Raw genomic sequence first — 26,991 nt, 5'->3', positions numbered from 1 at the left:
AAGACTTTCCCTAAGGAAATAAACAAGTGCCAAATATGTGTATGGAGGATGTTCCTTGCATCATAGTTTCTAGTAGCAAAGCATTTGAAACCTATGCAACCTCTAGCGCAGGGGTTCCCAACCCCTGGTCCGGGCCGCACAGCAGGAGGTGAGTGGCCGGAGAGGGAGCGAAGCTTCATCTGTATTTACAGCTGCTTCCCATGGCTTGCATTACCACCTGAGCTCCACCTCCTGTCAGCAGTATGGTGAGTTGTATAATTATTTCATTATATATTACAATGTAATAGTAATAGAAATAAAGTGTACAATAAATGTAATGCGCTTGAATCATCTGGAAACCGTTCTTCCCCTTCCCCCCGCCTCTGTGGAAAACTTGTCTTCCATGAAACCGGTCCCTGGTGCTAGAAACGTTGGGCACCGCTTCTCTAGGGGAGTGTTGGGCTCGACCCAGATCTCTGGTAGGCACCTAGCCCTCAGCCTCTATGAAGGGTGGAGAATTACCTGGGGAAGTTACAGGAGAGGTGGGGGAGCAGATTCTGGCAATGACTTCCCCTTGGGATGGTCAGTGGACTGAAGCTCATCTCCAGTTCTGAGACCCTGTTCTTTCTTAGTTTGTTCCCTGCCTTTTCTACTTCCTCTTCACTTCCTTTCTCCTGAGAGCACTCCTAAAAATCACGTGAACAAATATCCCCACGTAAGGCTCTGCTTCTGGTGTACATGATCTAAGACACAGTCATTAAAAGTGGTTATGAAAATATGCACCGACCTGGAAAGATATTCACAGTATATGCCTAATGAAAAATTAAAAAAAAAAAAAAGTCCAGAAGAACAGATGTCAAGCCATATACTCCATATGAACTAATAATATCATGGATTTTTTAAAAGTTGTGATAAGGGTATTGTGACTATATAGGAGAATGTCCTTATTTCTATGAGATGCATGCTGAAAGGGTAGAGTGTTTCTGCAACTCACTTAGTTTTCAGTTTTCCAAAACGTGTGTGTTTGTGTGTGTGTATACACACAGGGTGTGGGGTGGGAAGAGAGAGAATGAACATAGCAAATGTCAACAATTGTTGAATTTAGTGCAGGGTATATGGAGTTTGTTGTATTAGTCTTTCAATTTTATAGTAGGTTAAAATTTATTCAAAAATAAAAGTTGGTGAAAATGTACTTTCTGGGTATTAGGATTATTGCGATTTTAGCAACATCAGGAATTATGAGAATTGGTATCTCTCTTTTTGATTCCTGCAGTCAAGGAGTTTGTGTGCTATACCTGCAATGCTGATAGCAGCTGTCTGTGACAAAGCTCGTGCCACCACTGGGTGAACATTGACCTCAGGGGCACCGTACATTATCTGGATGCTGGCTTGTTCACCCAAGGGGGCCATATGTGAACACTGCTCCTGCTGTGTACCTTTAGCTTGCTTTCAGATCTGTCAGCTTGGTAGACTTGGTTCAGCTGGACCTCATATCTGATAGTTTTACTAATAAACTCTCAATATAAGCATACCCTTGATTCATCTCTCCCACTATGGGAACCTAGCCAAAGGAAATAACTACTAGCAAATAATTAGAAAATATCTCAATGACCAAAAATGGAGGACTGACTTCATCATATGCAATCACTGAAATGTGCTGACTGACATGAAAAGACAGTCACGATATATAGTGAAAAAAGGTTAGAAAAGTGTATGATATGAACAAATTCTATTTAAAAGATCACAATTACATCTGCAGATTTGGAAGAATGTACACCAAATGCTTAAATTGGACTGTCTCTGTGCATATGAAATTTGGGGTGTTTTGGTTTTTAGCTTATACATATTTTCTGAGTCTTCTATAATAAACATCTATTGCTTAAGCATTTGTAAAAAGAAATGTTATTAAAAGATAAAAGAAGGGAGTTCCCCAGTGGCCTAGTGGTTAGGATTCTGGGCTTTCACTGCTGCAGCCCGGATGTGGCCAAACAAAACAAAATAAAACAAAAAAGATAAAAGATAGCATGACATTTTATAAACAAATCCAACTATGACACTTCCTCATAATAAATTACAAATTGGGGGTTGCATAATACCTAAACATTTGAACTTTCTAATATATCTACTTAAAAGACGCAGCCTGCGTTGTGGTCAAGACTTCAGGTTTTGTACATTTAGAATGGATAAACAAGGTCCTACTATATAGCACAGGGAGCTATATCCAATCTCCTGGGATAAACCATAATGGAAAAGAATATTTTTTAAAAATTTCTATATGTGTAAAACTGAGTCACTTTGCTGTGCAGCAGAGATTGGCACAACATTGTAAATCAACTATACTTCAATAAAAAAAAATACGGAAAAAAAAGACTTCAGGATTTGGTCTTGGGATGGCTGGGTTACATCTTGGCTCTGCCACTTAGCTGAGTGACCATACAGCCAGGCTGGCTAGCCTCTAAATCTGTCTCCATCTGTGTAACAGGGATGGTAGTAATAATACCACCCTCCAGTTTTGTTGAGGATTAAATAATACACAGAAAACTCTTGGCACAGTGCCTAGTAGTACTAAGTGCTCAATAAATGTTAGGAGCCAGCAGGTGCCTTCTGTTTAGTCTAACAGCAGGAGCTCCTGCCTGCCTAAGCCTAAAGGACTCCGCCAGGCACTCTGACAGCTGTGTTGTGCATCTCAGCTTTTTGTCAGAGAAGGGAGCAGGTGAGAGCAAAAGCAGCACTCACAGGCAGTTTGGAAGCTTCCCTGAAGCTTCCTTATCGCTGGGTGCGAGGTACAGGTGCTGATTAACTCTTAATAAAGCACAGTATTCTGGAGGCCAAAGGCCAAAGACCAAGGTCTGAAGCCCCTTAATGAGGATGTGTCCCTCCTAACCACTATTGGGGGGAAAAAAGTACACTTTTAGGTCACACAAAAGACAGCATATTTATTTGGGAAACAATAGTTTCAAAATTATCTCCTGAACTCAGAATCTATGGGCCAGAATACACACCCTAAGTAAACAAGTGAGGTTTTCATTAATTGTTCACTTATTAAATAAAACTTTTAATTAACTATGTGGAGTAGTGTTTTTCCACATTTGCATGATAAGAATCACTTGGAGTGCCAGAGATTGATTCCATTAATTAATACATTAGGCCTGGGATGGCCCAGTAATTTGGAAATTTTTACTTTTACAAATACCTCCAGATGATTTTCATGATCAAGGGGCTTTGGGAAACACTGATGAAACGTGCTTTTCCATTTCCTTTGCAGATTTTAAGTCTTGAACATGTGGTCCCAGAATGACCCACTGAAGTCTTATCCAGTCCAGTTTCAGGAAAGGAAAGTAAGTTTTCTGAACATTTGGCTTGTTGTTTCCTAAGAGGCACTGCTTCTCATTTCCATTTCTGGCCCAGCTCTTCTAGATCAAGTTTTTCTCCGACGGTCCATCTTCCTTGAGTTGAGGCATAGCAATCCAATCATTTTAAAAAATTGGTTTCTCATTAAAGTATTATCACATTAAATAACCTTTTCTTGCTTTTGTCTTGTTCCCCTTCCCCCTGAAACGTGTTAAGAAGTTAGGGTGCTTTGTATACACTCAATATTCTGGCTTTTCCACCTTAAATCTCATACTGACGACCCCGTGTATGCCAGCCTGGATCTCATCGTTTTCTTTAACGGGTCCCACTCCCTTTGGTGTCCCGGTCAAGATAATATCTCCTTCTTCCAAGGTCATGATCTTTGAAACGTAGCTGATGATGTAGGGGATGGAAAAAATCATGGAGGATGTTTCACCCTCCTGCCTGAGTTCGCCGTTGACCTTGAGCCAGAGCTTCAGGTTGTGAGGGTCAGGGATCTTCTCTTTGGGCACGAACGCGCTGACCGGGCAGGAGGCCGTGAAGCTCTTGGCCAGAGTCCAGGGCAGCCCCTTTTTCTTGCACTCGTCCTGCACGTCCCTGGCGGTCATGTCCAGGCACAGGGCATAGCCGGCCACATAGTCCATGGCTGCGGCCTCCGGGACGGCGCGGCAGCGCTTGCCCATCACCACGGCCAGCTCGAGCTCGTGGTGCAGGTTGCGGGTGTAGGCGGGCACGAGGACCGGCGAGCCCTCGGGGGCGTACGCGGTTGACGGCTTCAGGAACAGCACCGGCTCGCTCAGTGCGGCGCTCTGCATCTCCCTGACGTGGTCTGCGTAGTTCCTGCCCACGCACACGATGTTCTTCCCCCACTCCCAGAAGCGGGACAGCGGTCTGGTGGCAGCCATGCTCCTGCCTGTTGCCCCCCGGAGTCACGTGGACTCTGCCCGGCTGGCCACTGGACGCCGAAGGCTACCCGGAGAGGACCAACTACCTCGGAGCGCCGTCCCGCGGACTCCGCCAAGTGCCCGGGAGTCGCGGCGCCCGTCCTCTTGGGAGCGGCTGTCCAGTGGCTGCCCCGGGGCTGCCCGGCCTCCAGACGCGGCCCGCTCCCCGGAGAAAAGCTGAGGTTCTTGCGCAGGTGCCTCTCAGGTGGCCCTCAGATCCCCGGCAGCCGGACGCGAGGGAGGCACCGGTGCGGCCGCGAGCGCTGATTGGCCGGAGGGCGGGGCGAGCTGAGGACACGGGTTTTACGCGAGCGCTGATTGGCCGGGGGCGGGGCGGCGGGCGCTGATTGGCCGCGGTGTGCCGTCGCTGGCGTGAAGAGCCCGCCCGCCCCTCGCGCCGCAGCCCGCCCTCCGCCTCGGTCATGGTGCTGGGCCGCGGGCTGCTCGGCTACCGGACCCTAGCTACGCTGAGAGCCTCCTGCGCCCGTCGCGGCCTGGGTAGGTGGGCCGGGGCTGCCGCGGGGCCGGACAGGCCGGGGTGCCAAGGCGCTGGCCTGACAGGGGCCGGGGCCACGGTGACCGGCCCGCGGGGGCGAGGCGAGGCGAGCCGCCCGGCCGGCGGGTCCTGGCTGGCGTTGTAGCCGGGCTAACGGCGGTTAGGCCGGCCGCAATCCGTGAGGCGTTCCAGCGCGGGGCCCGCACCGGGCGGGCGGCGGGGAGCCGCTGGGGCCGCCGCGGCTGACGCTGTTTTTTATTGACACAGGATTTTAACCCCTAACTGACGTCGGCAGGCAAGCCGATTGGGGTCGAGTAAAGGCCACAAGCAGTTGAGTCAGACTTTGAGAGGGCTGAAGACAGAGTGGGGTAACTTGTCAGCTGGGGGTTGCTGAAGGATTTGTGCTAGGTAAGGAAATGGGTGTTCCAGGGACGCTCAGGAGCCCTGTCTTAGGACCCCTGGTTCCCCGGGGTCTGCCCGGCAGCCAGCGAGCGCCCCCATCCTCCTTGACTGCGGCGCCCCATACAAACCCCATTATTTCTAACGCCCTGGGATGATGGAACTGTGCCTGAAGCCGCACAGAATGCTGTGTATATTCTCCACGAAGTGAATCACAGCTTTTCATGTGAGCTGTGGCCGGCAAGAAAAGCCTGGGGCAGAACTGGGTTCTGTGAGCTGTGGGACCCTTGCCCTCTTTGGGTCTCCTATACCCACCTCAAAAATGGGAGGCGATGGACGCCCTGACCTCCAAGGGCCTGCTCTTCCAGCTGTCAGATTCCATTTTCACTGTGTTACCTCTTGCTTTGTTGGAATATTTTGACTTTGATTTTGAAATCGCCTTTATTTCCTGATATCTTATCTGGCTGATGTAGCAATAGGGGCAGTGGGTTAAGCTGAGTCTTTGGAGCTGGCTAGCAGTTAGCTAAATGACCGCAGAGCCCTAGGTAGGGAGATGGAGCAGAAGGAAGCCATCCTTGGCCACTTCCAGATCTCACTGAGAGCAGTCAGGGTTCTGGAGTGCGCAGTGTGTCACCATTATTAAGGAAAGAGCTGGGTTTTTTCCATTTAGGGAACTCGTCAGAGCATCAGAGCTAAGAGTTTCTGTGTCAGGAGTCAGGCGGGTGGTGGAAGTGGGACTGTAGGGAATCAGCAAGAGTGTGGCTGCCCCGTTCAGAGGGGGCTCCAGCCCTTTGATGCCATGCAGAAGGAGGGATCCAGTTCAAGAGAAGCCCAACAAAATGTGTCTCAAGGCTTGGCCTTGACTCTGCTCTGTAGTCTTCCTGGAGCTCGGATGGCACGTATCCTGGCTAAGAGGAGGTGGCATAGCACAGAAACCTGATCATATGAAAATGTTTGTTTTGCCGAGCATGAAGAGAAGGGCCTGGAAAAAGCCCAGCTGGTTGTCAAAAGGAGGACTTAGCTACCTCTGTGTGATCCTTAACGCTGCAATTCAGGCAGTTCCCTGGCCATGGCAGATGAGCTTGAATTCTGCATCAGACGGCCCCCATGGACGTGGTCTATCAGTCTGTCGGTCGATGCTGCCTGCTCTCTGGATCCCTTATTTTGGAGAGGTCCCATCCCAAGCACTTACCTACTCCAGAATTTCATGGCTGTCTTCTGTCCCCTTTTGCAGTTTTAATCCCTTTCACGCTAAGATTTAAAGTATTGTTGGGGGCCTTTGGGAATTTTTAGATTGAATAGGAGTTTCGTTGTTGAAAACATTTTGGCACCTGTCTCCTGGGCGGAGGATGCTTTTGCCCCTCGGTCACTCCCAGCCCACCCTGGCAGCCTTCTTTGGCTCAGTTGGATGGTGATTCTGTATCATGCATACTCGAATCTAGAACAGTTGTGACCAGCTGTCCCATTTCTCAGGCCCCGGGTGGCTTTTGTGCATTATCCAAATTTCGAGTTCCTGCCATTCGAAAGTGGATATTGTTTACTTTTCTGGCTCGAGACCTGAGAAGGGCTGTGAGTAACTGCACAGGACTCAGGCTCTGTTAGCTTGCAGAGGCAGCCATGTGCCGAGGGAAAAGAGCCTGGCCTGGCGCTTTCATTCTTCATGGTGTTTCTCTGAATCAGGTGTGAACAACCCCAGAACTGGCAGTGGTCACATCTGATAAAGGTTTGAATCACAGGCACAGGCTGGCATTTGTGTCCTTTTAGAACCTTTGAAAAAGAAAATAGGGATCCTAAGTCTGAAAGAGCTGATTTCCACAATTATGAACATGAATTGTGTTCTCTGTTTTCCTTACGGATGTGGTTAAATGAGGCTATCCTCTTCTTTATCAAAGAACTTAGAAAACCTCATATTTGGAGGCTCACCACGTTGCATCCCTGGGATGTCACTTCCCCGGATGCCTGGACTGCTGGGCCGAGGGCTTGCTTTGAAGTCTCGGCCCAGCGTGGCCTCGTGTGGACGCTGACTGGAACCGCGTTTTGTCTTCAGGTCCAGCCCTGCTGGGAATCTTTCTCCATCACACGGATTTAAGGAAGAGCTTGACCGTGGAGCAGGGCACGATGAAGGTTGAGTTACTGCCTGCTCTGACCGACAATTACATGTACCTGATCATCGATGATGACACCAAGGAGGCTGCCATTGTGGACCCGGTGCAGCCCCAGAAGGTGGGAGGCGAGGCCCCAGCACCAGTTCTTCATCTCCTGATGAGTTTGATAACCACAGTGCCCTTGCAACTTGGCCAAAGCTGAACAGAAATTAATCCATTTGGTTTTTGAAAAACAATTAAACTAGTGTCCAGCCACTCTGTTATAGGGGCAAAGGGCCAGTGAGAGGGGTGGAAGCGACCAAAGGCTTTGGAGTGGAGAGAAAAGGGCTCCTGTCTGTAGAGTCCCTGGGCAAGAGAAGTAGGAGCCCTTCTCAGCACTTTCTCCTCCTCCTCAGGGCTTTCTGCCCCTTAGTGCTGCCTCTAGGAGTGGCAGTCTCTGCTGGAGGGGCTTTGAGAGGTTGTGGGTGGGACTGAACTGCCGAACGGATCAAGGGAGAAAAAGCCTCCTTGTCACCCTGCTCTCCTGGAGCTGGGGCAAATCGGCAGGCTCCACTGGGCATCACCCTGCAGACTGATGAGCCAGTGCCGGGGTGTGACTGTGGCCTGTGTCCTGCCTCATGTTTGGTTGCAGGTTGTAGAAATGGTGAGGAAGCACGGTGTGAAGCTGACTACAGTGCTTACCACCCACCACCACTGGTAAGTGCTCCAGAGGCCGAACTTCTGTGCCAGCAGAGTTGCTTGGGCCTTAACAGCTGTGCCGCGCACACCCCAAGGGGGAGTGTCCACCAGGTGGAGGGGGGTGGGGCGCTTGCAGGCTCCCAGGGGTCCCCCCACAGGTGGGAGCCCAGGGGCTCAGAGCCCTGGAAGCCCTTCTCCCCTCCACAGCTGTGAGCTAAGGGTCAGCCCCAGTGGGGTTCTGACGGGGCTTCTGGGCGCTAGCCTCTGTGCTGCTGCCCTGTGTCCCTCAGGCCTGGTGATGGGGTCTGGTGACTTGGGGGCTCCAAGGGGAGAGGCTTATGCTGTATATCCTGTGGCCATGGGTGGACCTTTGGCAACATCTTTGAAAGCTCTTGTGCTTGTGTGGTGGGAAATTGGCCTCGATGTCGGGGAATGAACTAGTCTAGACATTAGTGTTTTTGAAAATCAAGCAGTCATATTTGGAGAGGTTACGTTTTTTTTGATATTTGAAGGCTAAAGGATGAAAAAAGTTCTTATATTTGGGTCTTAGGACTAGAGTTGCCTGCCCAAGGCCCTTGTGGGTTTTTGAAACTTTTGAGGCTATTCAAAGCTAGGAAAAAAATGTTTATTTGGCTCTGAATTTTCTTTTCCAAATAACTGCCCAAGGGCAGCTAGTGTCTTTGAACCTGTTCCTGTGGCATCTCTCGGAGCTTGGGGCGTGTGTTTGGGTAAAAGGACACCTTTCATCTTCTGTGTGGGAGTGTCACGTGGATGTGGTTGGCCAAAGTCTGCTAAGTGTTGGAAACTTGTTGGTTGATGTAACTAAGTCGCTGAGAATCTTTGGGGTTGTTTAACCTCTGGGGTATGAGGTGTTACTTCCTGACTGATTTAGGCCCAAGGATCTGCAGTGGCTACTTAGCACAGCTACTCCTTCTCTCAGGAACTCCGCCCCGTGTGGTGCTGAGGCGCCCTTACTCCTCTGGCCTCTGTCGGGCTGCGTTGGGGGGCTGCTTGGGGACTCCACCTCCCCAGCTTTTCACAGTGCGTGTCTCTCTCCCACGGCTTTTCCCACATTGTGATGCCTTATAAAACTAAACCAGGCCCCAAACTGAGCTCCAGGGTGTGGCCTGTGCCACCCTCCCACTTATAGGTGGCATTTTCGGGGGTCAGTGATGAGTGTGCTGAGTGCTTGGTGCCAGCCTGTGTGTATCAGCCCCCTGCAGGGCAGGGAGCAGAAGGCTGCCCTTTCTTATCTGTGAACCCTGCTGTTTCTGGGCCCGTAGGTGAATGTGTAGTGAGGAGCAGGTGTTCCCTGGTGATTGGAAAGCCCTCGTCTCATCCTGGAAAGGCTAATCTTCTGGGCTCAGGACACTCCCAGCCCTGCCCCGCGACCCTGGCAGGGCTTGCACTAGTGTATTTCTCGCCCCACAAGGCCGAGGGGTGGAGCTCTTCTCTTGACCCGGGAAGCGTGGGGAACTCCTGGATGAGTGTCCAGGAGGTGCCTCACTGCTGGCTGCACATTCGAGTCATGTGGGGAGGTCATTCCGAGCTGGCCTGTCCCTGGGTGGACAGATCCCCCTCTGGCAGCTGTGCACTGTTTTAGAAGACAGCTTTGTGATCTGCTCGGGGCAGTGGGTCTGTGAATCAGACCCACTGGTCTGTGAATCAGAAATCACCTGAGGGCCTTTAAAACTCCTGGGCTGCGGGCTTGCCCAGGCCCACTGCATCAGGATGTGTGGGTGGGAGTCAGGCCTTGGCGCTGCTTACAGATCCTCAGGTGACTCTGATGCGCCCAAAGTCTGGGAACCACGGGCGTAGGGATTATCCAGGTGTTTGTGATTTGGTTCATCTGCTCCAGAAGCTTCTGCAGCAACACGGCAGGGGCACAGAAGTGCCTCTCTTGGGAATGGGGTGTCTGAGGACATTCTTTTTCAGTGGAGCCAAATGACAGACAAGAAGCGAGGATCCTGGGTTGGAAGATGCATTTCTCTTCTGAGAAACATAACTGGGAAAAATAAAAATTCCGTTTTGTCAGGGTGTAAAAGCAGGCAAACCCTCTTCGTATCAGTAGTAGCCCCAGCTCCCCTTTTCGACTTCCAGGGACCACGCTGGCGGGAACGAGAAGCTGGTCAAGTTGGAGCCTGGGTTGAAGGTGTATGGGGGTGATGACCGGATCGGAGCCCTGACCCACAAGGTCACACACCTGTCCACACTGCAGGTGAGGAGTGAATGGAAGGGGCTCAACTGTGGCCTTGCTGGGCTCCAGGCCCTAGAGCCGCTTCCTGCTGGCTGTCCCCTCACTTACCCCAGGAACCCAGAGGGGCACTCAAGGGCTTAGCTGTGGAGACGACCTGGCCTGTGCATGGGTGGATGGGCTCTGGGGGCTGCCTGGGCCTGGATAGTCCCTTCTGTCGAGAGCATTGCAAGCAAATTAGCGTGCAAATGGTGACCGGCTGAGGGGAGAAGCTGTATGCATGGTTTTGAGACAACTGGGGACATTGAAATACGGACTCTACATGGGATCATATTTCACATCAGTGTTAAATTTCTTGGGTGTTGATGCTAGTGAGGTTATATGGGAGGATGTCCTTTTCTCAGGTGATGTAGCGGAGTGTCTAGGGGCAGTGTGTCAGGATATGTGTGTGTGAACAGAGCAGGTGCCGCACAGGTGGGACCTGTTAGCATTTAGTGACCCAGGTAAAAGGCACACGGATTCATTGTCATTTTAGTTTTTGGTAGGTTTGAACGTTTTTGAAGTAAAGAGTGGGGTGGGGGGTGGAGGCAGAGAAGGGAAACAAAACAAAAGGCCAGGCATCTAAGAAGGAAAAGTGTCTTTTCTGGCAAGACGCCTGGTTCAGATTTGGCCTGGTTTTGAGGAGAAAACAAAATCAGCCCTTTGGTTTGCATACCAGCAAACACCGGCTTCCAGGGGGTCCCTGCATCTGGGGTACCCTCAAGGACTGGGTCCTGTGGTCACCAGCAAGACCCATGACTTTCTCAGTGGAGCAGTGGCTGTGGAAGCCCACCCGCCCTTAATGGCACCTCCTGCTGTGGGGCGGGCCTGGGGTCTGGGAGAATCTGTGAGCCTTAGGACAGGCTCCCCACACGCAGGGAGCACAGGCCAGTGTGTGCTCTGTTTAAGGTGGGGTCTCTCAACGTCAAGTGCCTGTCGACGCCATGTCACACTTCCGGACACATCTGCTACTTTGTGAGCAAACCCAACAGTCCCGAGCCCCCCGTGGTGTTCACAGGTGAGTATTCAGGTGTTTGAGCTGGGGGGTCTGGCGTTCTTTGCAAAGACTCTCTTGGTGTAGGGATGGCTTTGCACACCTTTGGGCAGAGCAGCAGAGCATCTCCTGCCAGGCAGACTGTGCTGGGCTCTGTGAGGAGGACCACAGCCCTCAGGGTAGAGCCTGGGACTCGGCTTCAAACACATCCAGGGTACAGGCAGCCATGGTGCGAACATGGTGGGGGTGCTACCTCCTGGCGGGGCTGGCCCGAATGCGCCCCTCTGATCCTGGTCATCGCTGTCAAGTGCATGGGGACAAGCCTTTCCTTGAGAGACTCTGCCTGGTGGGGGTGCAGTCCCAGCCCCCACTACCTCCAGCAGCAGACAGGTGGGCAAGTGGGGGGCCAAGGGAGACCCCAAGTGGAGCCAGTCAGACCCGCCTTGTGTGGGGCCTGATTGGTGCTGGGCGCTGCCCCATCCTTCCACGGGCTGTGAGCTGAGTGGGTCTGGCAAAAGCCAGCCCCAGGTCAGGGTGTCGCACACGGTGGCCCAAAGAGCTTGGAAGGTGGTGGTGAAGCCCCACCAGCATCGGGCTGTGCGAGTGGCTCTCGGTTGGGGCGAGCAGGCCTTTCCAGCAATTGGAGGTGTTTCTCCTTTTGAGAGGAAATGGAAGAATCTTGATGGTTGTTGGGGAACCTGTGAAGCGGAGCGGCCGTGTGACGGTGGGTGTTCAGGGCAGTGTGAGCCAGTGGCCGTGGATGGGCACAGAGCAGGCCCCTCTGCCCCCTTAGCTTGTTTAACGAGTATAAGCAGTTTTCAGTCTGAGTCTTCCCCAGTTATGTAACAATCATGATATTATAACTGCAGTGAAAGTTTGTTTAAAAATACAACAGTTGAAGCAGTGTGGGCTCCTGGAGTGGGGAAAGGGTGTTGATGGGAAAGCCACATGAGGTCAGGGGTGGGGACGCTAGCATGAAGGGAGACACAGGCCGAATGAGGGGTCACAGGGCCTCTGGACTGTCCCTGCAGCTTGTCTGTAAATCCAAAATTATCTCCAAATCTATTATGTTTATTTTTAAAAATACAGTCATTTTCAGGGTCTTCGCTGCAGTAGCAGGATGTGTGGGCTCTGAGCCGACTGCTGAGTGTGGGCCACGGGCCCCTGGGCATGTTGTGGGAGCCCCTGGCCTCCTGATGGGCCTCGGCAAACAGCGCTTTGGGGCAGGTGGGCCGGCTGCCTGCGCGAGGTGTGACCCCCCTCTCTTAAGCACAGTTTCTCCTGCATCAATGGTGGGTGTGGGGTCTCCCCCACTGGGTGGTTGTGGGTGTGAGGTGAGGGGTGTGGAACCAGCGCTGGGCCCGGTGAACTCTCACAACTGTGCTCCTGTCCCTGCCCTGCTGCCCGGCCCTTGGGTGTCCGTCTGCCCCCCGGCAGGGCCTGGGGTTGTGCGGGCCCGTGGCAGTGGCCCCCTTGGACCGCGCTCATGTTAGAAGCCGAGTGCCGGCTGTGGAAGGTGTAGAGGGCTGGTTACCACCAGGCAGGCCCTGGACCGTGTCCTGCACGTGCTGTTCTCTAGTCCGCATGACAGCGGCCGGCAGGGGAGCGTGTTGTCTAATTGGTAGCTTTTATAATAAATAGGTGAGAGTCACACAGGGTCCTCAGTGGTGAAGCTGAGCTGTCTGGGGCATCAGCAGTGAGGACCAGGGGAGCAGGGCAGTCCAGCAGGGCCCTAGCTGGCCTCTGTGTGCATGGCTGAGGAACCTGCAGCGTCCAGAGGTGAGGTGACTGGCAGCTCCAGGCCTCGAGCTCGGATGTGAGTGACCCATGGCCCCGCTCCCTTCTCCTCTGGGGTGAGCTGAACAAAGGGAAAAGGATGCAGGCAGAGGAGGTGACAGCCCAGAGGACGTGGTGGGCAGGACTGGGCACCCACAGAGCAGGGGAGGAAGATGGGAGGCTGTCTGGGGGGGCAGGCCTGGAGCAGGGTGCTGTGATGGCACTAGCGGGTTGTCTGTGTTTGAGAGGTCAGGATCTGGGACCTCAGATTTGGGAACTCATGGCAGCGAGTGCCAGGAGCAGCTCAGGTGGCGGCAGTGGGGAAATGGAGGCTGAAGTCGATGCTAGAACCGTGGCCCAGTGTGCAGGGAGGAGAGGCAAGGCTGGCTCTGCAGAGCCTGGGGTTGGGGCAGCCTGCGTAGGGGAGGGACGCCTCCAGGCACTCTTAGCAGCTGGTGGTGAAGGTTGAGAGCAGACAGCGAGAGGCTGGGGGTGCAGGTGAATGGTGGTCCCACTGCCAGGGAGAGACGTGGGGAACCCCGGGTCTCTCAGTGTCCTTCTGGTTGAGGACATGGCCCCATGGAGGAGGCCCAGGCTGGCTCCCCAGCCCCTGTGGCAGGAGGCCCATGAAATTCCGGTGGGTAAACAGCAGGTACTGCTGGTCCCTGGAGGGAGGACCAGATCCCCCCAGCCTACTGTGCCTGCTCACGGCCTGTCCTCCTCTGGGCTCTCCTTGGCCTCTCACTGGTGCCCAGACACGAGGTTGAGGGGTACTTTAGGGCATAGCCCCAGTCCTGCGTGTTGAGGCTTTGCTCATGGGCTACCCAACTCATCTGTGGTCTTGTTCTGAGGGGACAGTGCTGCACCATGGCCACTGGGTGGGCCTTGGCTCCTGCCTGGCCTGGCCTGGAGCTCCCTGGGAAGAGGCCTGGCAAACGCTGGTGGAGGGGGATTGTTGCTCCCTATTGTGGGGTCCCAGGCCCTCCCCGACCCAGGGGCCTGGATAACAAACGTGCCGTGGGTGTCCGCTGGGCATGAAGCCCGTTCTCAGGGAAGAGCCTTGGGGGAGGGAAGCAGCACGTGGAGACCGGGTGGGTATCAGGTGGGGGGAGGGCTGCGGCAGGAAGGGGGCAAGTCTGGGAGGTGGCAGGTCCGTGTCTCAAGGGCCCATGGGGGCTGTGGTCCCGCGTGAGGGGCTCCTGGAGGGTCCAGGCAAGATCATGGGGGTCTTACAGAATGGTGCTGGCTGTCGGGAGTAAGGGAAGTCACAGGAAGGTCTGGCCTGGGAGGGGGCTGCTGGATGGGTGGGGGAAAGTGCTGGGTTTTGGGGGTTCTCAGAGCTATGGCTGATAGGACTGGGCAGTGAAGGGAGCAGCCAGGGTGACCCTAAGGTTTGGGTCTGAACAGCTGTTTGGGGCCTGGTGGTGCCAGTTAGTGCAACTTGAGGGAAAAGGTTTGGGAAGGGTGGAAACCAGTACTCGTGGGTCGTCACTGGGCCCTGTCGGGGTGGAGGTCAGGTCTGGGGCTGTGGCCCGATCAGCACAGGGGTCAGAGCGGAGCCCCGGCCCTCGAGGGGGCGTGCATTGCTGACAGCCCCTCCAGCTCCACGCTGTTCTGTCTTGCAGGCGACACATTGTTTGTGGCTGGCTGCGGGAAGTTCTATGAGGGGACAGCGGATGAGATGTACAAAGCCCTGCTCGAGGTCCTGGGCCGGCTCCCTCCAGACACGGTAGGCGGTGCCCCACCCGCCACCCGCTCGCTCGCCCGGTGGTGGGAGGACCCTGCTGGCTCCCCCCATTGGGGTCTCCCCTGCATCTTGGGAGGAGCAAGAGGGTAGAGGCATTGCTTCTGGAAGTGTGTTTTTTCTTTAAGCATACTTTTCATTGTCATTTAACATACACGCAAGACGTGTCCTTGTCCTGAGGGACGTCTCGTGGGTGCTGCCCCCAGGACCAGCCAGGTCCCTCACACCTGTCTCTGAGGGGCTAGAGGGCGGGTTAACGAGTCTCCTCAGAGCTGGCGGGCTTGGCTTTTTCCCCAGAGAGTGTACTGTGGCCACGAATACACCATCAACAACCTCAAGTTTGCTCGCCACGTGGAGCCCAGCAACGCCGCCATCCAGGAGAAACTGGCCTGGGCCAAGGTGAGCGTGATGCACTCGGGCGCGTCCTAGGGTCAGGCACGGTGCTGCCACTTTCCCAGGAGCGCGGAGCTCACGGTGCCCGCTTCAGAGTGGGCAGAAAGTGCTCCTCCAGGCAGTGGGCAAGGCGGGGTTTAGATAGCCCAGCTTGGAGCAAGAAGCCCTGGTTGTCTGCTTAAGATCCTTTCTGACTCTGTGGGTCCGGGCTGGGCCTGGGATACTGCATTTTCAACAAATGCCCAGGTGAGGCCGAAGCAGCAGGTCCCAGCCCCTCCCTGCTGTCTGTGGGCAGTGGATTCACCCTGGAGGCTGCTTGTCTGAAAGGCATTTATTTCAGACACGGCCTCCAACATGCCCCGTGGCTCGGCCCAGGGATTGGCGTGTTGTCCTGGAGGCATCTTCTGAGGGGGGGTTTGGAAACGCTGCTGCAGGCAGCTGGGCTGAGGACGTTCTCCTGGACTCAGGTGTCTGTGTTCTCTCTTCAGTCACTGAGAAATTGTGTTGGTAAGAAACGCACACACCTGGGAGTCCTCAGGTGCTGGGCTCCCTTCTGCTGAGTTCAGTGAGGAATGGTCTCGTAGTTTTGTTTCTTTCATAAGTCACCTGTTTTTGTCAAGCATCTTTATCAATTTTGCGAGGTGGGCTTGCAAAATAATACTTATAAAAATTCAGACACTACCGTAATAGGTTGATAAATATTATTCCTTTTTTTTTTTTTTACAGTGTGCACCTAAGAATACTTAATATAAAAAACTCATCCTGTGTGTTGTTTTGTGGCTTCCTTGTCACTTAATAATGGGTCTTAGTGCTCTTTCCATAGCAGTCCAAACATATTGAACTTATTCTTTTCATGGTTATCTGCTTGAGGATAATTTACATACAATAAAACATACCTGTTTTAAGTGAGCATTATACAGTTTGAATTTTGACAGTATATGCTCCTGTGTCAGCCCCACTACAATCAAGATAGAGAACATTTCCCCTGTCGTAGAAGGTTCCTTGCCCCTCCCCATTCAGTCCCCAACTACTGATCTGCTTTCTGTCACTATAAATTACTCTTTTCTAGATTTTCATATAAACAGAATCACACAACATTACTCTGTTGTGTCTGGCTCTTTTTGCTCAGCATGTTTTCGAGATTTTTTTTTTTTTAATTTCTGAGTAGTATCTCATATGGACATACTACAATTTGTTTATCCACTCATCTGGATGGACTCTTGGGTAGTTCCCAGTTTTTTGCTATTTTAAATAAAATTACTGTGAACGTTTGTGTGCAGGTCTTTGTGTGGACACATGTTTTCATTGCTTGTGGGAACATACCTAAGAGTGTAATTGCTGGGTTGTGTGGTAAGTGTATGTTTAACTTTTAAGAAACTACCAAACTTTTCCAATTAGTTGTACCATTTGGCATCCTCACTAGCAATGCGTGAGTTCCAGTAGATCCACATGCTCACCAACGCTTGGTATTGCTGATCTTTTAAATTTTAGCCATTCTAATAGGTGTGTCGTGGTAGCTTGTAGTTTTTAAGTTTCCATTTCTCTGATGGCTAATGATACTGAGTGTCCTTTCATGTACCTATTGGTCCTTTACATGTCTTCTTTTGTGAAGTATATGTTCAAGTCTTTTTTTCCATTTTAAAAACTCAGTTGTCTTCTGAGTTGTGAGAATTCCTTATACATTCTGGAAACAAGTCTTTGTCAGATATATATCTCAAATATTTTATCCCAGTTTGTGGCTTGCCTTTCCATTTTCTTAACAGTGTCTTTCAAAGAATAAAAGTTTATACTTTTGGTGAAGTTTAGTTTATTAATATTTTCTTTTATGCTTTTTGTGTCCTAAGAAATCTTTGCATACCCCTACATCACAAAGACTTTGTCCTCTGTTTTCTCCTAGCAGTTGTATAGTCTTAGCTTTTATGTTTATATAAATTTATGTTTAGGTCAGTGATCCACTTCAAGTTAATGTTTGTGGTGTAAGGTAAGGGTAGAAGTTCATTTTTTTGCATATTGACATCTAGTTGCTCAGCACCATTAGATGAAAAGACTTTCCTTTCTTCATTGGATGACCTTGGCATCTTTACTGAATAAAATGGACCATGTGGGCATGAATCTACTTCTGGACTCTATTCTGTTCCATTGATCTACATGACTTATTCTTGCGTCAGTAGTACTGTCCTGATCACTGTAGCTTATGGTAAGTCTAAGAATCAGGTAGTATAAATCCTCTAACTTTATTCCTTTTTGAAATTCATTTTGGCTCTTCTAAGTCCTTTACATTTTCATATAAATTTTAGGATCATCTTGTTAATTTCTACAAAAAGCTTGGCTTTTTTTTTTAATTTTAAAAAATTTATATTTATTTTTGGCTGTGTTGGGTCTTCGTTTCTGTGCGAGGGCTTTCTCTAGTTGCGGCAAGCGGGGGCCACTCTTCATCGCGGTGCGCGGGCCTCTCACTGTCGCGGCCTCTCTTGTTGCGGAGCACAGGCTCCAGACGCGCAGGCTCAGTAGTTGTGGCTCACGGGCCTAGTTGCTCCGCGGCATGTGGGATCTTCCCAGACCAGGGCTCGAACCTGTGTCCCCTGCATTGGCAGGCAGATTCTCAACCACTGCGCCACCAGGGAAGCCCCAGCTTGGCTTTTGATTATGTTGTAACAAAAGATTTGGAGAGACTTGAGATCCTAACGATATGGCGTCCTTCCATAAATATGATATAGCCTTACATTTATTAAGGTCTTTAGTTTTTCTCAGCAGTATTTTGTAATTTTCAGTGTTAAAGATCTTGCACATACTGTTAAATGTATCCCTAAATACTTCATGGTTTTAGATTTTATTGTAAATGATTATTGATAGTCTTCAGAAATACAATTGATTTTTGTATTTTGACCTTGTTTCCTTGTGACCTTGCTTAACTCACTTAGTCTAGCATCTTTTTCATAGGTTCCTTAGCACACAATCATGCCATCTACATTAAGATAGTTTTATTTCTTCCTTTCCAGTCTATATGCCTTTTAATTATTTTTCTTGCCTTGTTGCACTGGCTAAGATCTTTAGGACAGTGTTAAGTAGACATGGTGAGAGTGGACACCTTTGACTTGTTCCCAGTCTTAGGGGGAAAGCATTCAGTCTTTCACCATTAAGCATGATATTAGCTGTGAGTTTTTTGTAAGTCTTCTTTATCAAGTTGTTGAAGTTCACATATATTCCTGGTTTTCTGAGAGTTTTTGTCATGAGTGGGTGTTGAATTTTGTCAAATGATTTTTCATCTATTATGTAATCATACATTTTTTTTTCCCTTACTCTGTTAATGTGGTGAAGTTTTTCACTTGGTTTCAAATGTTAAACCAACCTTGCTTTCTGGATAAACCTTAGTCGTGTCTATTTTTGTGTCTTTGTTCATAAGGGATATTGGTCTGTAGTTTTATTTTCTTGTAATGTCTTTGTCTAATATCAGGGTAACGCTGGCCTCATAAAATGAGTTGGAAGTGCTTCCTCCTATTTTCTGAAAGAGTTTTTCTATGATAGTTATTATTTCTTCCTTTAGTGATTGTTAGAATTCACTGACATAGCCTTCTGGACATTGAATTCTTTTTTGTGGAAATATTTTTTTGTTATGAATTAATGTCTTTAATTTGTGTGGGGCTGTTAGATTTTTATATTTTCTTGAGTCAGTTTTGTTAGCAACTAGTATCTTTCAAGGAATTTGTCCATTTCATCAAGGTTTTCAAATTTACTGGCATAGTTTTCATAGTTTCCCTTTTTATTATCAAGCTTGTTGAGGTTTAGTTCACATGTAATAAATTGCATCCATTTAAAGTGAACAATTGAGTGAATTTTGACAGACGTATATACCAATTAAACAACTCCCACTATATTTAAGATACATAACATTTCCATCACCCCCCCAAAACTTCCTCATGCCTCATTTTCTCTGCCCTGCTCCAGTATGCCACTAGAACTTAGTTCACATTTTCTAGAATTTCATATAAATGGAACTATACAGTATGTATTCTTTCATCTTTTTTTTACTCAGCAGAATGATTTTGAGATTCATTCATGTTGCTGCATGTATCAGTTCATTCCTTTTCACTGCCAGTTAGTATTCCTTTGTTTGGATATTACCACATTTTGTTTATCCATTCACCTGTCGATAGACATTTGTGTTTCTAGTTATTGGCCATTGTGAATAAAGCTGCTATGAACGTTTGTGTACAAGTCTTCGTGTGACACATGTTTTAATTACTCTTGAGTAAATATCTAAGAGTGGAACGGCTGGGTTGTATTAGGTGTATGTATTAAGTCGAAACTTGTTCAGTCTTTTTTAAAATTTATTTTATTTTTTTATTTTTGGCTGCATTGGGTCTTTAGTTGCAGCATGCAGGATCTTTGCGGCACGTGGGATCTTTCATTGCGGCACGCGGGATCTTTCATTGCAGTGCACGGGCTTCTCTCTAGTTGTGGCGTGCAGGTTTTATCTCTGTAGTTGTGGCGCACGGGCTTCAGAGCACGTGGGCTCTGTAGTTCACGGCATGTGGGGCTCTCTAGTTGAGGCGCGTGGGCTCAGTAGTTGTGGCGCCTGGGCTTAGTTGCCCCGTGGCATGTGAGATCTTAGTTCCCTGACCAGGGATCAAACCCACGTCCCCTGCATTGCAGGACGGACTCTTTACCACTGGACCACCAGGGAAGTCCCAAGTCGAAACTTGTAAAGAAACTGCCAAGCTGTTTTCTAAGCGACTGTATTGTTTTACATTCCCACCAGCAAAGTATGAGAGTTCCAGGTGTTCCACATCCTCACCAACACTTGGTATTGTCTGTCTTTTTAATTTTAGTCATTTTAACGGGTATGTAGTAGTATTTCATTATGGTTTTAATTTGCATTTCCCTAGTGCCTAATAATGTTGAACATCTTTCCATGTGCCTGTTGGCCATTTTGTGAAGAGTTTGTTCAGATTTTTTGCCTATTTAAAAAACTGGATTGTCTTCTTATTGTTGAATAATAAGTTTTTTTTTTTAAAGTATATTCTAGGTACAAGTCCTTTTTCAGATATGTGTATTGTGAATAGTTTCTCCCATTCTGTGACTTGCCTTTTGTTTTCTCAACAGTGTCTTTTGAAGAGCAAACATTTTAAATTCTGATGAAGTCCAGCATATTAATTTTCTTTTGTGGTTCATACTTTTTATCTCCCATCTAAAAAATCTTCGCTTTTGCCAAGGTCAAAAAAACCTCCTGTGTTTTCTTTTGGAACCTTTATAGTTTTAGCTTTTATTTTAGATCAATATGATTTAAACCGCCAACCCCCCCGCCGCCCACCGCCAATATTTGTTGGATCTGTAGTGATTGCCCCTCTTTCATTTCTGATGTTGGCAATTTTTTTCATTGTTCTTATCAATTTTGTTGATCTTTTAAAAGCACAACTTTTGCCTTAATTTTCTTTGTTTTTCCATTGCACTGATTTCTGTTCTTAAAAAGATAAAGTTTAAAAAATTCTTTCCTTCTACTTACTTTGGATTTGCTTTGCTCTTCTTTTTATAGATTCTTAGTATGGAACCCAAGGTCATTGATTTTATTTTTTATTATTTAATAAAAATAATTATTTTTATAATTATTAGCTTAGTTGCTCCACGACATGTGGGATCTTCCCAGACCAGGGCTCAAACCCATGTCCCCTGCATTGGCAGGCAAATTCTTAACCACTTTGCCACCAGGGAAGTCCCGGTCATTGATTTTAGATCTTTCTTCTTTTCTAATATAAGCACTTAAAGCTAAAAACTTACCCCCAAGTACTGCTTTAGCAGCACAAATTTTGACATGCTTTATTTTCATTATCTTCAATTTGAAATATTTTAAGATATCCCTTGTCATTTCTTCTTTGACACATAGGTTATACTGAACTGTGTTAAACTTTTTTTTAGCCTTTTCAACTTTTTATTATGAAAATTTTCACACATACAGAAAAGATGAAAGAATTTCATAGTGAACAGTCATATACCCAACACCTTTCTAGTAACATTTTACTAATTTTATCGCTGCCTATTTATCCATCTTACTTTCCTTCTTTTTAATAAGTAAAACATACTAATGTGTGGACGTCAACCATAAATCATTTTACCAATCCAATTAGGGAGAACAGTTAGAGTTTCCAACATTTTTGCTCTTATAAACTGTGCTACAGTGAACAACATCCTCAAATGTAAGTCTTTACATTTGTGTGCTTCATACTTCTGTAGGAAAAGTCTCTGCATGTTAACGCTCGTCTTAATAGATAATCCAAAAGGTTATGACAGTTTACACTCCCCCAACTATGCCTACAGGGACCTGTTTTAAAATTATCCTTAGAATAGTTCAGTTGTTTTCTTCCTTCATAAAAGGTGGAGGAAGATTTCTTAGGAGGAGTGAGAATATCGGAGGAAGTGCAGGGAATATTATAAAACATTCTATGCTTGTTTTCACCAGAAGGGAAAGTTCAGAGATTAGCAGTAAGCCTTCATCTTTTTAAAAAATAATTAATTAATTAATTTTTTGGCTGCGTTGGGTCTTCATTGCTGCACGGGCTTTCTCTACTTGCGGCGAGTGGGGACTACTCCTCATTGTGGTGCGCAGGCTTCTCATTGTGGTGGCTTCTCTTGTTGTGGAGCATGGGCTCTAGGCACATGGGCTTCAGTAGTTGTGGCACGCAGGCTCAGTAGTTGTGGCTCGCGGGCTCTAGAGCGCAGGGTCAATAGCTGTGGCGCACGGGCTTAGTTATTCCGCAGCATGTGGGATCTTCCCGGACCAGGGCTCAAATCCGTGTCCCCTGCATTGGCAGGCGGATTCTTAACCACTGCACCACCAGGGAAGTCCCTAAGCCTTCATCTTGACCTCCCACCAGACTCCAACTTGACTCACCTCCAGCGGTTAAAGGATTACTTCTCGATGCCACTGCTCAGTGTGGGTGGGATCAGGACCTTTGGGTCTGAGAGCCCCTGATGGTCAGGAAGCCTGGGTGTGGGTGCTGACAATGGCTGTCCACTCACTGGCCCTGTGGCCCTCAAGGTGAGCCCAGCAGTAGCAGGGCAGGGGCTGCGGGCAGGGTGGAGACCCCCAGCTGTTAACTCTGACCTCCTTCCTGTAGGCATTTCTATAGGAGTGAACAGTTGGCCAGATGTCCCAGTATGCGTCTTCTCTCCGCCTGCCCTGGTCAGTGTTGATTAGAAGCAAGGCCGTCCTGGTCCTGAGTGGAGGTGACGAGCTGCCTGAACACCCTGTGATGACACCTGCCCTCTGGGGGGCTGTCACCGCAGGGGAGGGACCCCGGGAACCTGTTGCCTCGCTGTTCTTCCTGGCAGTGAGGTGCTCACGACCCACATGCTGTCTTGGGGGTGGGGCTATATTTTCTTCTTTTCTGTCTTCTGCATTTTTGCTAGTTATGACTTCTGTATTAATGAAAAGAAAGCTCCTTGTGCCCCTGCACCTCCAAGACAGCAAGGGAAGGAGAGAGGGTTGTTGGTGGCAGCTGGAGCATTTACATCTCCTCTCCACAGGCAGGGAAGGGCCTGTCCTGGTGCTGACCCACTGCTCACTTTATCTTCTCAGTCGGACGACATTGGAAGACCATTAGGAGGCTTTTTGAAGTGTCACCTTTAGAAGTTTTCGCATTAAAGGACCCACTTTTCTTGCAGGAGAAGTACAGCATCGGGGAGCCCACGGTGCCATCCACCATCGCAGAGGAGTTCACCTACAACCCATTCATGAGAGTGAGGTCAGGGAGCGGTGGGTCCCACGCTGTCCTTGGGCATCTCCGCCTCCACCACCCCGACTCCTGAAGAGCCCGGGTGGGAGAGGAGGCTGCCCTGAAATCTCTGTTTAAAGCGTAGCCAAAGAATGAGACACTTCTTCTTAAAGGGGGACGCTTTTCTTGGCGCCCTGGCTAGGGTGTAGGGTCCTTTCTGACCCTGGAGTCTGGATCCATAGGTGGACGAGACTTGTGCTTGGGGAGCCTCTAGGCGCTGGGCAGTGCCGGATGCCAGCGTGGAGTTGGTGTCCCCGCTTTCCGGGTCACCAGCAGGACTGGCTCGGCCAGCAAGTTTCCCACAGTTAGAAACACCTGAGTTGGCCGTTGGCTGTCGCACTTCATTTTTAAGAACGTCCCGCCTCCTACAGGCTCTTTTTCTTCCCCGGTGCCCTGGGAGGGGCGGTGGGCCCGCGGGCACGGGGTGCGGCCTGCAGCCTGGTGCTTGGCTTCCGCAGGGAGAAGACCGTGCAGCAGCACGCGGGTGAGATGGACCCTGTGACCACCATGAGGGCCATCCGCAAAGAGAAGGACCAGTTCAAGGTGCCGCGGGACTGAGGTGGCCATGGGGCCTGGGTGTCCAAGGCTGCTGCTGTGGCCACCTTCAACCACATCTGGGTATTCAGGTGTGTTAGGTGAATTTCTGGCTAGGAGTGCAAGAAATTCAGTCTCAGTTTAATTTTAAATTAATTTCAGAGCACTTTGCTTGTGTTATCAAATGTTCTAATGCATATTTATAAGAGAAGTTTAGAAAGTGTTTATTCCCGGAAGCTCTGCTTGCAGACTGTGTGTTGTCTCCAGCCTTTCCACGGGGCCCCCATAGTTGCCGTGTGAGCCCCCATATGATGCCCCGGTAAGAGTCGTACCTGCCCTGCCCCCGGTGAGGCCAGCACGCCCTGGTTGTCATTCCTCGAAGTCCATGCTTACCAGAAGAAGGCCCCTGGGAGAGGCACACTCCCCTTACCTGGCATAGTCCCCTCCCTCCCCTCCCCCCTCCCCCAGCTACCTCTAGAGGAAGTCATCCTCTCATGTTTGATGACATCATCATGTCCTCGTGTCTGTGTTGATGTGCAGTGGAATTCCAGGGCTGGGGCAGGCCCGGAGCACCTACCTGGGCTGGGGTGATGCTGAAGAGCTGCCTCCATTGTGGGGCTGGGTCTGGGGGCTTGGGCGGGGAGAGTACAGGCTGGGAGGCTGTGGCATGTGGTACCCGAGGAGCTCCAAGCTCTGCACACCCGTCCCTGTAAAGGCTGGCCAGTCCCGGGGACGTTCCCAGGAACCAGTGTGGGGCACTATGCCTCGTGTGGGCAGAGGAGCTGACGGGAGGGACGCGGGGACGTCTGTGTGAGGTGGGGATGCCCTGGGCGCCTATGTGGCGTCAGCACCACTGCTGGCACTGTGCCGCCCCTGCTTGGGGGCGGGCCTCTTGGGCACCCGGCAGGGAGAGGCCCCGAGTCCTTCCTCCTGGTGGCAGTGTGCAGGGAGCCTGCTCTTGAGATTGTGATGTGGTGTCCCTGCTCTGTAGCTGTTCCTTCTGCTCTTGGTTGGCCATCCTGGGAATTGGCTCCTCTCCTGCAGTCTCAGGCTGGTCCTGGTTACCCCGCCTCACATCTCAGGCAGAGCCGGCGGGAGGTCCGAGCTGGGGGGATGGGGAGGGTGGGCCCAGAGGGTCATGGGGGCATCCAGGGCCCCGAGGCGCGAGGAGGACGGGATGAGACTGGGGAACAGGCGGGGGCAGGAAGGGCTGTGGGGAGCCCTCCCAACCAACTCATTTCTGGATCTGGAGGTTCTCCATGTGGCCTTGGTCTGTGATGAGAACAGACCCAGGGTCTACGAGGCTCTGCTCGCTGAGCCGGGTGCTCGAGTCTTGGGTCTCACCTGCTGTGGTGATGCTCACCGAACACTCTTCCTGTCCAGCTGAGGCCCGCTGCTGCTGCTGTTGATGTCACCCCCCTGTACGCCTCATCCAGACGGGTCATGACGCAGCGTTGTTGTCGCCGCCCCCCTGGATTCCTCAGGTCCCTGTCCCAGCCAAGCGCGGGCCCATGTCACTCCGCAGCTGCCTGTGTGGGCTTCTCCAAAGATGATGATGTTCTAGGTGGAGCCAAAGCTCCCTGTGAGCAGCAGCCCCCACCCCCAGGGTGTCATGGAGTGGGGTTTGCACGGGTTCTCCTGGCGCTTTGTTTCATGGCTTTGTACCAGCGACTAGACATGCAGGTGCAGGCGTCTCAGGACATGCTGAGGCCTCGGTCTGTGATGCCCGAGGGTCGCTGTGGACCTGTGGGTGCTGTGCCCATCCCCCCAGGTGGCTCGTGTCGTTGGCAGCCCCTCCCCAGGGACACTGAGCTCCTCGCTAGTTTCCACCAGCAGCATAGCGCCCGCACTAGGGGTGACTGCTTCTCCTTGGAACCAGCTGCCAAAAGCTCCCTTTCCCACTGGTGTCCACCCCAGTCCTGCGTCCCTCATCTAAAGAAACGTAAAGAAAAACGCACCCCACCACCCTGCTTCCGAGGCCACAGGCTGTCCCTCCTTGTCTTCCAAGAGCCCAGAGCTCTCAACAGTGGGCGTTTCGCTTTGCATGTTTTACCCTTGGTGATGGCGCTGCTGCCGGGCAATGGGGAGAGTCCTCAGGGCTATGGCCGGTGCCCTGTCATGTGTCTGTGACACGGGCTCTGAAGCGCTCTCATCCAGGCCCCGGCTGCTGTGCTGGGGAAGTGGGATTTCATTCTCGGAGAGCGTCTCCCACTGTGCTTGCAGACACCTGCCGCACCCAGTGTCAGACACCTTCGTTCTCACTGATCTGGGGGTGTGGATGGCACTTTGTGGAGGTTTCACGGGTGTTTACCTGGTTTGGGGGGAGGTTGACCGCTTTCCACACGCTTATTGGCCACTTGGATTTCCTCACCTGGGGGCTGCCTCTTTTAGGTTTCTTCCCGGGTTTTCTACCAGGTTTTTGTTTCTTATTGATCAGTTAGGAGTCCTTTGTTTCATGTTGCATATTTTATGATTTCTTTGGTTCTGTGTGTTTGCAGTTTCCTGCTAGTTTGTTGTGGCTTCACACTCTGGTGTCTTGTTGAAGAAATTCTTAACATAGTCAAATGTATATTTTTTCCTTCATGATAAATGCTTTTGTGTCCTGTGTAATAACTCTTTCCCACCTCTGATGCCTTCCTATAATTTCATCCAGTAGTTTTTTGTTTTGCTTTTCACACTCAGGTTTGTGATTCTTGTGACTGAGCTGTTTATGCTGGTGTCCGGGAGATGGACACCTGATATCCCACCCCCTCTGCACTGCTAGCTCTGGTGAGCCAGCGTCCAGGGGTCCAGACCTGTTTCGTGGCTCTCCATCCCACTGGTATGTCTGTCTGTCCTGACGCTGGCCGCACATTCCCTGTTACAACAGCTTTAGGACCTTCAATTCCAGGAATGCCGCCCAGCCTCATCTGGAGAGTCTTGGCCCTTTGCTCTTATGTATAAAGATTAGGATATTTATGTCTGGGATTTGGACTGGAATAATGTTGACTCACTAGATTGGGAAGAAGTGACTTTTTTGTGATGTGGGGAGTTTCCAATTATGAACACGCTGCTTTATTCCTGACTTCATTGATTGGTTTAACAAATACTTGAATGCTGACGATGTGGCAGGTACCGAGATGCTCTGGGGATTCAGAGTGAATAGACAGAAATTCCTGCCCTTGTGGAGCTTCTGTCCTGGTAGAGGAGACAAGATGAGTGGAATACCAAGCAGGTCACACAGAAGTACTGTGGAGAAAATAAGGCAGAAAAAGGTACAGAGGGAGCCGAGGATGTCAGCCTTCTTAAGTAGAGTGGCTGGGGCCTTGCTAAGGTGACATGTGAGTGACAATGAGGGGATGGAGAGAGTGAGACATGCAGATATCTGGGTGAGAAAAGCAAGTGCAAAGGCCCTGGGGCAGGTCTGCAGAAGAGCAAGAGGCCGGCATGGCTGAGCCAGGCGAGGGGAGAGGAGTGGGAAGCCATGACATGGTGGGTCAATGTACAGGACGTGCAAGGACCTTGGTGTCCACTCTGAGCTGTGCAGAGGCGGGGTCAGAGCTGAGCTTTACCAGGACTTCTCAGCATGTTGTGGCAGGGCCCCTGGAGACACGTCT

General features: G+C 50.4%; 2 protein-coding genes across 6 annotated transcripts; one reads left to right on the top strand and one right to left on the bottom strand.

Annotated features, from left to right (window-relative positions):
- Positions 1 to 1,188: 1,188 nt before the first annotated feature.
- Positions 1,189 to 4,503, bottom strand: FAHD1 (fumarylacetoacetate hydrolase domain containing 1). Its single transcript, XM_082431873.1, has one exon. It carries the CDS (start codon positions 4,233 to 4,235, stop codon positions 3,570 to 3,572), a length of 666 nt encoding a protein of 221 aa, XP_082287999.1. The 5' UTR covers positions 4,236 to 4,503; the 3' UTR covers positions 1,189 to 3,569.
- Positions 4,504 to 4,622: 119 nt separating this feature from the next.
- Positions 4,623 to 26,353, top strand: HAGH (hydroxyacylglutathione hydrolase). 5 transcript variants are annotated; one of them, XR_014255147.1, is made up of 10 exons: positions 4,623 to 4,772; positions 7,217 to 7,392; positions 7,906 to 7,970; positions 10,053 to 10,170; positions 11,095 to 11,203; positions 14,581 to 14,684; positions 14,997 to 15,098; positions 22,752 to 22,831; positions 23,320 to 23,487; positions 26,078 to 26,353. XR_014255147.1 is itself a non-coding variant. In XM_082431863.1 (9 exons), the coding sequence occupies exons 1-9, from the start codon at positions 4,697 to 4,699 to the stop codon at positions 23,417 to 23,419; spliced, it is 930 nt and encodes a 309-aa protein (XP_082287989.1). In that variant the 5' UTR covers positions 4,623 to 4,696; the 3' UTR covers positions 23,420 to 23,631. The 5 variants fall into 5 exon arrangements, 4 of the variants coding, with proteins under 4 accessions (XP_082287989.1, XP_082287992.1, XP_082287990.1 ...); XM_082431863.1 differs by lacking the exon at positions 26,078 to 26,353 and having other exon boundaries at positions 23,320 to 23,631; XM_082431865.1 differs by lacking the exons at positions 4,623 to 4,772; positions 26,078 to 26,353 and adding an exon at positions 5,060 to 5,178 and having other exon boundaries at positions 23,320 to 23,631.
- The last annotated feature ends 638 nt before the right edge of the window (positions 26,354 to 26,991 follow it).

This window comes from Balaenoptera physalus (assembly GCF_965194825.1).
Source record: "Balaenoptera physalus genome assembly, chromosome: 16".
Lineage (NCBI taxonomy): Eukaryota > Metazoa > Chordata > Mammalia > Artiodactyla > Balaenopteridae > Balaenoptera > Balaenoptera physalus.
Note: the sequence above shows the minus strand (reverse complement) of the source record. Positions and strands in the feature narration are given on the sequence as shown.